This window comes from Euleptes europaea, chromosome 1, assembly GCF_029931775.1.
Source record: "Euleptes europaea isolate rEulEur1 chromosome 1, rEulEur1.hap1, whole genome shotgun sequence".
NCBI lineage: Eukaryota > Metazoa > Chordata > Lepidosauria > Squamata > Sphaerodactylidae > Euleptes > Euleptes europaea.
In genome coordinates this window covers 72146839-72158878 of record NC_079312.1, presented here as the reverse complement: position 1 = coordinate 72158878, position 12040 = coordinate 72146839, and the positions used below count along the sequence as shown (strand labels likewise).

At 38.1% G+C, this 12040-nt stretch overlaps 1 protein-coding gene across 1 annotated transcript in view; it reads right to left on the bottom strand.

Annotated features, from left to right (window-relative positions):
• The window catches only part of DNAH1 (dynein axonemal heavy chain 1), a 175425-nt gene that overhangs the window by 142975 nt on the left and 20410 nt on the right, over positions 1-12040 (bottom strand). The window contains exons 12-15 of the mRNA XM_056853871.1: positions 11342-11535; positions 5203-5428; positions 4333-4452; positions 2030-2112 (exon numbers count right to left, since the gene is read on the bottom strand). Of these exons, the coding sequence (XP_056709849.1) occupies positions 2030-2112; positions 4333-4452; positions 5203-5428; positions 11342-11535 (623 nt within the window). The remainder of the gene's footprint in view (positions 1-2029; positions 2113-4332; positions 4453-5202; positions 5429-11341; positions 11536-12040) is intronic.

Below are 12040 nucleotides of genomic sequence, written 5' to 3'. Positions count from 1 at the left end.
CATGGGGATATGGGCAGAATAATACTAATCAAGATGTTACAAAATGAATGCAGGAACACAGATTGACCACACTTGCCCAAGCTTTTCAATCCTGCAGTATAGATAATACCTTAAATGAACTTTATCTATGCCATTATACTTTATGCTTCGGAGAAATCAGGGAAAGCAATTCTGTTTCCCCCAGCTTGTTATGTTTTCCATTATTATTCATTTTAATATGTTTTATGAAAGAGCCCCATGGCGCAGAGTGGTAAGCTGCAGTACTGTAGTCCAAGCTCTGCTCATGACTTGAGTTCGATCCCAACGGAAGTTGGTTTCAGGTAGCCGGCTCAAGGTTGACTTAGCCTTCCATCCTTCTGAGGTCGGGAAAATGAGTACCCAGCTTGCTGGGGTTAAAGGGAAGATGACTGGGGAAGGCACTGGCAAACCACCCCTTAAACACAGTCTGCCTAGTAAACATCTGGATGTGACGTCACCCCATGGGTCAGGAATGACCCGGTGCTTGCACAGGGGACATTTACCTTTTAATATGTTTTATAAGCTACTTTGAAAGTCTATGACTGGAAGATGGCATATAAATATTTTCTTTAAATAAATGTTTAAAATATTTTTTCCATTTACATAAATTAAAATGCATGATGACCCTCCTCATAGGGTACTCATTAGCCTCATAACTGCCATAATAATAATTTATTTTGCATACTGATGGTATACAGAAATTAATCAGAACAAAAATGTCACAACTTTTGCCTACAGATGAAGTTAAATTCAGCACCTAATTCAAACTGCATATAAAGTTTGTTGTATGTTCTGTGAAATCAGCACGTAGAGATACTGTACTGTCACTAATATAGGAACAAAGGCATATGTACTGTTACTTGCAGGTGTTTGTCACTATTCACCCCATATTGCACATGGATACAGCTCCCTGATCCCCTTTTCCTTCAGTTCCCAGAGATGCTTCCTTCCTATCCCAAAGCACATATAATTCATATCTCTCTCACTCTCACACACACTTTATCTCAGAATTCCACACTTTTCCCCACAATAACTACAACTACAGGGTAGGCAGGCTGACAGCGGCGCAAGATACAATTTTCTGATTGGCTCCCAGGTCCAGATCCCCACCCAAGCAACCAAGGTTCTGGCAACACTGCTGGGGCCAGCAGTGTGGGAGAAGGTAACAGATAATGGCTGATGCCTCTTATTGTACCCCAGACCTGCACACCCACCAGCTGAGTCCAAGGCAAATCCCTGAGGTCTGGAAACTGGTGCTGGGGTTTTGCATGCTCCAAGCATGTTTCTAAGTAAACTTTCATCTTCCCCTCCCACATATTTTGTTTGCTAGCACATCAATACCTTCACAGTTAAATGCTGCATTTTTGGGCACTGGGGCCAAAAAGGTTGCCTACCCTGCCGTAAGGCAGAACTCTTCCTAAGGGGGCAGAACACCAGGGTAAAGCGTAATGATCTGGGGTGCATAACAGTGACTACCATTCAGGCATATTTGGGCTCTGTACCAAACGACCATTTGACCTATTGCTCCACCTTGTGCAAGTCATTTCCCCTTTCTACAAGGCTTCTTGCTTTCTTTATCCACTGTAGGGCAGAGACTCTGTTTGAACAGTCCTGCAGCTTTACTGTCTGACTTCCTATATTTCAAATCAACAATGAAACTATGGGAGCAACCTGGCAGGGTACTGACAGCCCCTGGCAATTCTCAAATCCCAAAAGTACTTTACATTTACACAGGAATATGCAGCCTAACAATCTCACTCAGGATCCATTGAGTGAACTGCTTTTTCATAAGAAACAAGGCAAAATAAAGGCCTCCAGTTTGCAAAATTGCCTCAGTCTCTGGCCTGAAGGCTTGTACCACCACATCTTCTGCATCTGAATCAGGAAGTTCAGTGGCCTGAAGAGATTTACTGAAGTCTTCTGATGTGTAAATAATACCCTGAGGCAGAAAAGTTGGGTAACTGAAGCCAAAGGTCTTGCTCCCACTGCAGGGAAAATGCCTTGTGCTTACTTGTCATTGAAGTCGTCTTGAGTCAGGTTGTAGAGGAATTCGTCCATGACTTCGTATTCTTCCATGACCTTACTTATCAACTCCTACACAGTGGCAGAGAGAGAAGAGAGAGAGAGAGAGAGAGAGAGAGAGAGAGAGAGAGAGAGAGAGAGAGAGAGAGAGAGAGAGAGAGAGAGAGAGAGAGAGAGAGAAGCAAGGCTTAAAGTACATGATCAAAAGTTCATTCCATCTGTGGTGTATTTTTATTGCACAAAAAGGCTGCATACGATTAAAATGCAATAGTGAGATTAGTGTGTGGTGGGGTTCTGCTATAATGAACGATGAAAACACACTCCAACAAATCTTATTATCTCAATTGTTGAGGTACTACAGCATTGGAAACCCATCAGGCCTCAGGAGTTTCCAGAAGCACTGGCTCAGGCCTAAGAGTACATCGGGATGTCAAGAAATACCAGGTCCCATGGGCCACTGCACCCCCACAATGGTGTCCTAGTGTAGAAATGTACACTTTCTAGATACTCTGAAGCCTTGGGGGGAGGAACTGGGATTGTAGGGATTGAACTATAGGCAGTACTTATTACTACACTACTTTAAGAACATGCAGCACATTATATGCATCCTTGTTTACACAAAACATTGTATTTGGTATATTAGCAAAAATTTAAAAATTCTATTTTTATTCGAACAATAAGTACAAATATATCCAAAATTAGAGATGGAGCAGTAAGCTGCCACCCAAGGTGTACCCTAACTGTGTCTTTGTGCCAGCTGGGAAAATAGGGGAAAAGCTGGAAAAAGAAATATCAACACAGTAAAGAAAGAAAACTACCTGAGCTTTAAAAACATCTCTTCATATAGCCAGCATAATGAAGAAACAATAAAAACACCAACAATACTGCTTACCAGAAACAAAAGCAAGGCTAGTATATACACTCCAAGCAATGATCCCTCTACCAAACTATTTCCAACCCTCTGGATAAAACAACTAGTGCCTGAGCTATCAGTGAATCTATATATCAATTTAAACTTTAAAACAACATGGATCTCTTATGCAGTGTAACACAGCTATAGTTAATACCAAACTGGTATAATTAAGGAATCAAGGTAGATAATCTTTCTTGTCAGTTTATTAACATGCCAATATCCAAACATTTTAAAATACTGAATAGGAAACTTTGAAGAAAAAGGGTAAACAGGTCAAACGAAAAAAGCATTTTCAGTTACTTTTTGCTGCCATTCCCAACCCCCAAGGCAGCTGAATTTGAATCCATGAACAGAACTGACAAAGCTTTGTGTCCATGCACTGCAATGGATATGCCTGGGAAATGGTGAAATTTTTGATAAAGCGTTAAAATGTGTTTTTCAGAGATTTGGTAATCATAAGATGCTTGATTAATACACTAGTTAAGAGTTCCTCAACTGTCCAAATCAGCTCATTAAAAAAACACACACACACACAGGAGACGTCAGTAGAGATTTTTTTCATTTAAACAATATTCCTGGGAAAATGTTTATTTGTTTATCTATTTAAAACATTTTTAAATATTCTGTGCAACACGAATACTCGTCTACTAACAAAAACCAATTTTCTTCTGCTTACTGTTAGATGAAATGAAAGACTGCATCCACACAGAAAGGATTCTGTTTTACATTCACTGCCACTGTAAATGCAGAAGAGCGAGAGTCCAATAGCACCTTAAAGACTAAGAACATTTCTGGCAGGGTAGGAGCTTTCATGAGTCAGAGCTCACTTCTTCAGATAAATGCACAGGCATTCATATGGACAGCAGAGCTTCCATGTGGGGGTTTTCTGCGCATTTTCTTCTGTCAGCTGCAATTTTTTCTGCATATTTTCCCCATTGGGCCTCTGGAAGTCCTTTAGGAGAACCTTTCTAACAATTTGTAATTACAACAGTGCTGGTGTTATCCAGCGCTATAGCATTTATCTTTTTTTTTATCCTCCAGTGGCAGAGAGGAAAAAATGGTGGCAGTGAGGGGCTGATGGAAGTCGTGCAGATGATGTGGAGAGGACCTTGGAAATTGTACATCTTTCCATCCAGACAGTGTGATAATGTGCTTGGATAGTCCTGTTCCTAAAAGACTGTAGTAAAGAAGATTTGGGAAAGAGCACATGGAGGACGAGGAAAGGACGACGGGAGCATGACATTGTGTGGATGCTCCCCCTAAAGTGTTCCAGTTTGGAAGCAAAACCAGAGAAAAACTTGCAAGTGCAAACAGCCTCAGATACAATTCTACAAATCTACCAACCATCCACCACTTTCCAACACTTTGCCGCATCTTACCTCCTGCTCTTTCTGCTTTTCAGGGATCCCTTTCATCCACTCCCGCAGCTCAGCCAGCTCCTCAATGCAGTTTGGTTTTTCATAAATCTTTCGGCTGATGGCTTTGAAGGCTTCACAGATCTAAAGAAAGAAGTGCTGAATCTGTAAATACTAAGGCTTAAACACAGGCACAAACACAGGTGCAATCAAGTCACAAAATAAATAGGTTGTATTCCTTCCTGAATGGCCACTTTTTAAAAACAACAACAAAAGACTTAAAATACTTTAAAGCCTGGTTTTCAGGTGTGAGGACACACAGGGAAATAAAGGTCCTCTAAATTCCAGAAATTCAAGCCCAAAGAACAGATCATAAGGAACATATGGCTGCCATCCAGAATAGGGCACTCAGTTTTCCACCTGATTCCTCATGTAATGTAAAGAAAATACATGACATTACATTATCACACTCAATATTTCCCTGCTCAAGTCACAAGAGCTTAGGAAATCCTGGAGAGGGAGATTTTTGGGGATGGGGTGGAATTTCCAAATTGTTGCCCTCCACAAATGTTTTACAGCCTCCCAGATTATAAAAGTACCAGAAGAGAATGTTTTTGTACATGAATATGCCCAGGAAACAGCAAAAGAACTACTTTTACCTGATGCTTGTCATGCATGGACCTTATTGTGCAGAAGCACTTAGGCTATTGATATCACCTACCAAGAAAATCCCCCAAACTTCATACATGCCAAAAAGTTTTGAAAAATGTTGTTACGACTGTAATCACAAATGTCCTTTTGCAATCCCCTTGCCATTTTTAATTTGCCGAAGTGACTACAAAATTCCACTTTTGGCTACTCCTCCAGTTGACAGGTATTACATATAAAACTCACGTCTTCTACTTGACGGTTTAGATTCTTAGCCAGTATGTCCAGCATACAGGTTGCCAAGGCTTTGCATTTCTTGGAGAGGCTTTGCCTTACACCTTCAACACTAAGATGGAAGGGGCCAATGACCATAGAGCCTGGCAAAGTGTTGTCCAGCATCTCCTTTTCTTCCAAATGTGTGTTTACCAACGCTCTCATTTCTTGAGCAGGGGGGCAGTTGGCTTCATATGGCCTGAAGGCATACAGAAATGCTGTTAAGGGAAGCCCTACAACACAGGTATAGATCTGCACATCGCCCCACATTATACCCCTATATTTATAGAGGAAAGCAGGGTGAACAATGGGAATACTTAGTTTTCAAACAGCAATTATAATTAGCCCCTTTTCAGAAAAATGCCCCAAACATAATTCAAAAGATCTACACTTGCAATTTGGATGTCCCTCGAAGGTTCTCTGTACCTCTGCAAGGGATCATTCAAAGAGCATGGTGTAAGAAGGTATACAATCAGCCTCTGTATTTGTGTGTGTGAATGTTAAGTGCCGTTAAGTCGCTTCTGACTCATGGCGACCCTATGAATGAAAGTCCTCCAAAATGTCCTATCTTTGACTGACTTGCTTAGATCTTGCAAATTGAAGGCTGTGGCTTCCTTTATTGAGTCCATCCATCTCTTGTTGGGTCTTCCTCTTCTCCTGGTGCCCTCAACTTTTCCTAGCATGACTGTCTTTTCCAGTGACTCTTGTCGTCTCATGATGTGACCAAAATACGATAGCATCAGTTTAGTCATTTTAGCTTCTGGGGTCAGTTCAGGCTTGATTTGATCTATAACCCACTGATTTTTTTTTTGGGGGGGGGCAGTCCATGGAATCCGTAACACTCTCCTCCAACACCACATTTCAAAAGAATCAATTTTCTTCCTATCAGCTTTCTTTACTGTCCAGCTTTCACACCCATACATAGTAATAGGGAATACAATGGAATGAATTAATCTAGTCTTGGTGGCCAGTGACACATCCTTACACTTCAAAATAGGTAAGGGTATTCGGGAAGATATAGTTTGGGATGCCAGTAAGGCAGTGATTAGAGGAGTATTAATTCAACAAAATACAAGATGGTTTAAGGAAAGGGAGGCAAAGAAAAAACACATTTTGGATGAAATAAGACAAGGAGAACAACAGCTTAGAAAACGTCAGGATAAAATGTCTAAACAGGAACAGCTTGATAAGATTAAAAAATGGCAGCATCAGTATGAATTTTTAATATCGGATGAAATTGAACAGAAAATTATTTTTAATAAACAAAGATTTTTTGAACATGCTAATAAGCCGGGTAAAATGTTAGCATGGCAACTCAAACACAAAGAGAAAAAAGTAGCAATATCTCAAATTAAAGGGAAGGGTAAGATAACGAGGGACAAGGATGAGATAATAGAAACATTTGTGGAATATTTCACAAATTTGTATAGAAAGAATTTAGTATCAGAGATAGATATGGTTGCATATCTCATCAAATCAGGATGGGAAAAAATAACTCACGAAAATAAAGAATTATTGGATTCTCCAATAACTAGGGAAGAATTAGAAGAGGTAATAGCTAAAAGTAAGTTAAATAAATCACCGGGGCCAGATAGATTTACCGCATTTTATTATAAAGTATTTAAAGACCAGTTAATTCCTTATTTATTAGACGTGATGAATTTTTGTTTGTTAAATGGGTCCATTCCTCAAACTTGGAAACAAGCAAACATAGTATTAATACCTCTGATATATCGGAGGTCAAAAATTATAGACCGATTTCATTACTGAATAATGACTAAAAATTATTTGTTGCAATTTTAGCAACTAGACTGAAAAGGGTACTAAATCAAATAATACACGATGATCAAGCAGGGTTTTTACCAGGAAGGTTGATTAGTCAGAATATAAGGGTGGTAATAGACCTTCTAGAATATGTGGAACAAGATACAACTCCGATAGCTATGGTATTTTTAGATGCGGAAAAAGCATTTGATAATGTGAATTGGCAGTTTATGATTAAGATATTAGAATTTATGGATTTTGGTGAGAATTTTAAAACTGCCATAAAAAGTGTATATACTTATCAAACCGCTAATTTGTTGATAAATGGAATGCTATCACCGAAGATTGAAATTCAAAAGGGAACAAGATAAGGATGTCCTCTCTCCCCTTTGTTGTTTATTTTGTATTAGAATTGTTATTGAAAATTTTTAGAAAACTGATGAAGTAGCTGGCGTACTAATCGGGAGAAATCATTATAAAGTTAAAGCATATGCAGATGATCTTGTATGTTTTTTGATTGATCCGGTTGAGCAAATTGATAAATTGATAGATGGAATAAAATTATGGAGGTTTATGGACAGCTTTCAGGTTTTAAAATTAATAAAAACAAAACTAAGATATTGGTTAAAAATAGGACTCTTTCACAACAACAAATATTGATTAAAAAGACAGGATTTAGTATTGAACATAAAGTTAAATATTTAGGCATATGGATATCAAATAATAATCTTAATTTATTTCAAAGTAATTATGTAAACCAATGGCAACAGATAGTAAAAGATTTCAAAAGTTGGGAAAAAATACCATTATCATTGTGGGGACGAATTTCAGTAATTAAAATGATGTTACTACCTGAGATGCTTTTTTTGTTTCAAAATCTACCAATATTGAAGGGTGCACAGATATTTAAAAATTGGAAGAAAGATATTTTAAATTTTCTTTAGGGTAAAGAAAGACATAGGATAACATATAATAATTTAGTGGAACTGAAAGAAACAGGAGGGTTGGGACTACCAGATTTGAGAATGTACTATCAGGCAGTTTGTTTCACCTGGATAAAAAATTGGATTCTATTAGAGAATCCGAAATTATTGGAATTAGAGGGATTTAATCTACTATTTGGGTGGCACGCATATCTATGGTATGAAAAGGAGAAAGTAAATAAAGAATTCAATTCCCACATTATTAGGAATAGTCTATTACAAATATGGAAGAAATATAAAGTTTTTTTGGAAAGTAAAACTCCTGGTTGGATTAATCCCATAGAAGCTTATATGAGAAGGGGTGTCCATTTAAATCTGGATAGCAACATATATAGAGAAATGATAGAATATAAAGAGGGGATATGGATGTTGAAAACTAGAGAAGAGCTTCATATTAAAGATTGGTTTATGTATTATAAATTAAGGGATATATGTAATAAGGACAATAGGACGGGATTTAATCAAACCAAATCTAAATTTGAAATTACACTAACTAAGGGGAATAAAGGAATGATAGGAAGGATTTATAAATTATTGATAGAAATGAATTTAGAACAGGAAAGAATTAAACCAGTGATGGTGAAATGGATGAGGGAATTAGGTTATAATACAGATTTGGAAGTATGGGAAAATTTGTGGAAGAAGGAATTTAAATTTACTATTACTAATGAAATAAGAGAAAATTTATATAAAATGTTCTACAGATGGTATATAACCCCAGTACTACTAAGCAAAATGAAAAAAGAGGATGAGGGTCTTTGTTGGAAGTGCGGAACGGATATAGGTACATTTATGCATGTTTGGTGGTTTTGTTAAAAAAATTAAGAGATTTTGGAGATTAGTTTTAAAGGAAACTAACAATTTGATTAATTCAAAAATAAAAAAAGATCCTGCCTTTTGTTTATTGGGTATTCCTAAAATGAATTTAGAAAAAGGTGATAGAGTCATATGCCAATATAACTTTGCTGCAGCTAGAATTACAATTGCTAAGAACTGGAAGCAAATAAATAAACCTTCAATTAAAGAGTGGACAGAAAAGTTATGGATATATATGCGGATGGCCAAACTTACAGATTCTTTACATGGTAAAGATATGGATGAATTAAAAAAAATATGGTCCAAGACTGCTGCATATTGGGATAAATTGGCAAAAACTGATTTTATAGGTATAGTTAATGAATTATAGATTAATGTGTTGTTAATAAATGAATATAATAATAGATTTTTAAATACTGTCATAACACCGCTCCGGAAGTCCAAGGGTGGAGGGCACAAAGGTGGGTGGTGGAGGTTTGGGCACTATATATTTTATAAAGAATAGTTTATAATGTATTAGCAATGGATGTAATAGTGCTCTTTGTGTGATTTTGTATTTTTCATGTTCTTTTTTTTGTACTGTATTATTTTATTTTTGTTTTATTTTTTGTTTATTCATAAAAAGCAATAATTTTTTTGTAAAAAAATAAATAAATAATTCACTTACTCCCGGGACTGAAATGTCCATACGTTCCATTTCTTGTTTAACAATTTCAAGCTTACCCTGATTCATGCTTCTCACATTCCATGTTTCTATTATATGCGTAGAACAGCTTCGGACTTTCCTTTTGCATCTATTCATGTCAACCACTGAACGACCTTTCGGCTTTAGTCCAATCGCATCATTAAGAACAGCGCTACTCGTACTTGTCCTCTGCTCTACCCCATTAGCAGATTGAGTGCCATTCGACCTGGGGGTCCCATCTTCCAGCATTATATCTTTTTTTCATTTTGGATTGTCTCATCATAGGGTTTTCAAGGTAAAGGTTGGTCAGAAGTGGTTTACCAGTGCCTTCTTCTGCGCAGTACTAACCAGGGTTAGCTGTAGTGGCGCTGCCATTGTCTACGAAAGATCCTCCGCCAATGACACCTTCCACTACTGCTGCTGCCCAGTAGCTAACCTTCAGGGATTCCTCTGCCCCCATCCCCATTGGAACTGCCTGTTCTCTTCTACGGATGTGGCCACTGATCCCTTAAGGGGGTGGATAAATCTTCGTCTGGTGTCTCAGCTGCAACCATTCCATCTTGAGCGACTCTGCTAGGAGTTTAGTCTCTTGATAGAGTCTAGACCCCTCACAGTATTGCTCTCAGCTTCCCTGACACACACAAACCCCCTCACCACGTTAAGGTGTGCATCCCCAGAAGCGGTACACAGATGTAAATCCTACTTAAACCAATGGGACATTCCCATTTAATAAACGTGTGAGTGAAATCTGACTGCAAAGTCTCCAACATCTAAAAATTTACTGCTTAGGTCAAGGTTATTCAGCTCCTCCATGATGCCAGAGCAGCTAAGCAAGAGGGGATATCAAAAAAGATCAGCCAAAAGCATTTAGTGGAGTAGGAAAAGAGGGGCAGAAGTAGAAGAGGAGAAACTGAAAGAGAACTAAAAGTTAAATGAGCAAGCAGGAAACTGGAGAAGACATGAAGATGAAAAATGTAATGATGTAAGATTTTGGTAAATGGATGATGGAAGTAGAATTTGTAGTATTATGAGACAGGATAATTCTCACTAAAAGAGCACTGGGCTGAAGAAAGGTCTAAGTACTCCTAGAGGATGCCAGTAATCAAAGAAAAAGGTTATTAAGGGCGGCTGTAGCCTTAAGCATATTCTGGCCATGTTTTTAAAGCATGTCTAAATACGTAGAGTGTGAATGAAACAAAAAGATTTCTGAAAACATGTATATTACACTTGAGGCTCCCTACTGAGAGGACATTCAGGAGCAAAACCTAGTTTACTGCTGTCTAATATGTGAAACAACCCTTTCTGTGCCTAGCTGTAAAGAAATACTAAAAATTTCCTTTGAACGTGCTATGAACCCCAAATAATCTTTACTATAGAAAACCAGGACTCAAACAACTTTTTTTTGCCATCAAGTCACAGCTGACTTATGGTGACCCTGTGGGGTTTTCAGGGCAAGAGACGTTCAGATGGTTTGCTACTGCCTGCCTCTGCATAGCAACTCTGGACTTCCTTGGTGGTCTCCCTTCCAAGCACTAACCAGGGCCAGTCCTGCTTAGCTTCCAAGATCTGTTGAGATCCGACTAGCTTGGGCTATCTAGGTCAGGGCAACAATACAACCTTAATATCTGCTAAAAGAAGTAAACAATAACCCACATTGTTGGAATATTTATCTTTTTTTCTAATTCTTTTGTTATTGTAAGTGAAATAATTAGAGTATGCTTGGCATCATTAATACTAAATATGCCTCCACTGGGATACACCACTCCCCCGTGAGCGCTGAGCAGTAAATACATTAACCTTCCCATCTAGTTTTTAGAAAAATATCTTCTACTATTCCCTGTCCTTCCATATAAACAATACTTACTTTAGGAGGGAAGTGATATCACGATTATTCAGTTCTAAGTACTTTTCATAATTCTTGGCATATGCTTGGAGAGGGATCAGTGCCTTGCGAATGCATGTGCAGATAGTATTACGCAGTTCTTCTACAACTGGCTCATGCAGGCCCACAGACTCCAACAATGGTGTGCCACAGATGAACATGTTTTCAAGCACATACTGAAAGAATGCCAGAATAATGGTCATTAAACACAAGAAAAATTGCAGCTAGACTCCACTTTATCTGCTGATGTAGTGCACAGGATGAAAACCAATTTACTACTATATAGACAAACAATACTTCCCCTTCAGATAGGAAGGCTTAGTAGCAACTCATTTTATCCCAAGAACAACAGCTGTAGACATATGTAAGTTTTGACATATGGTTACCATAATTTATGCAATATAAACCGTGAATGCTACAAAAGTTTGTGGGGGATACAATACAAAGATCCTCATACAATGTCCAGAGCCCCATCTAAACAGGTCACGTGACATGTTGTTTGAACCATGTGTTGTCTCAATTCTGGTGCAGCTTATTTCTATGAGCCCAGTTTGGCAAGCTTCCTATCTCAGATCGGGCACTTTGGCTATTCTAGCCTATGTCACCTGACCTGCAAAAAGTCCAATGATTTTCATAATATAAACTTTGCGCTCCTTTAAAAAAATTTTTTTTTTTTATAAT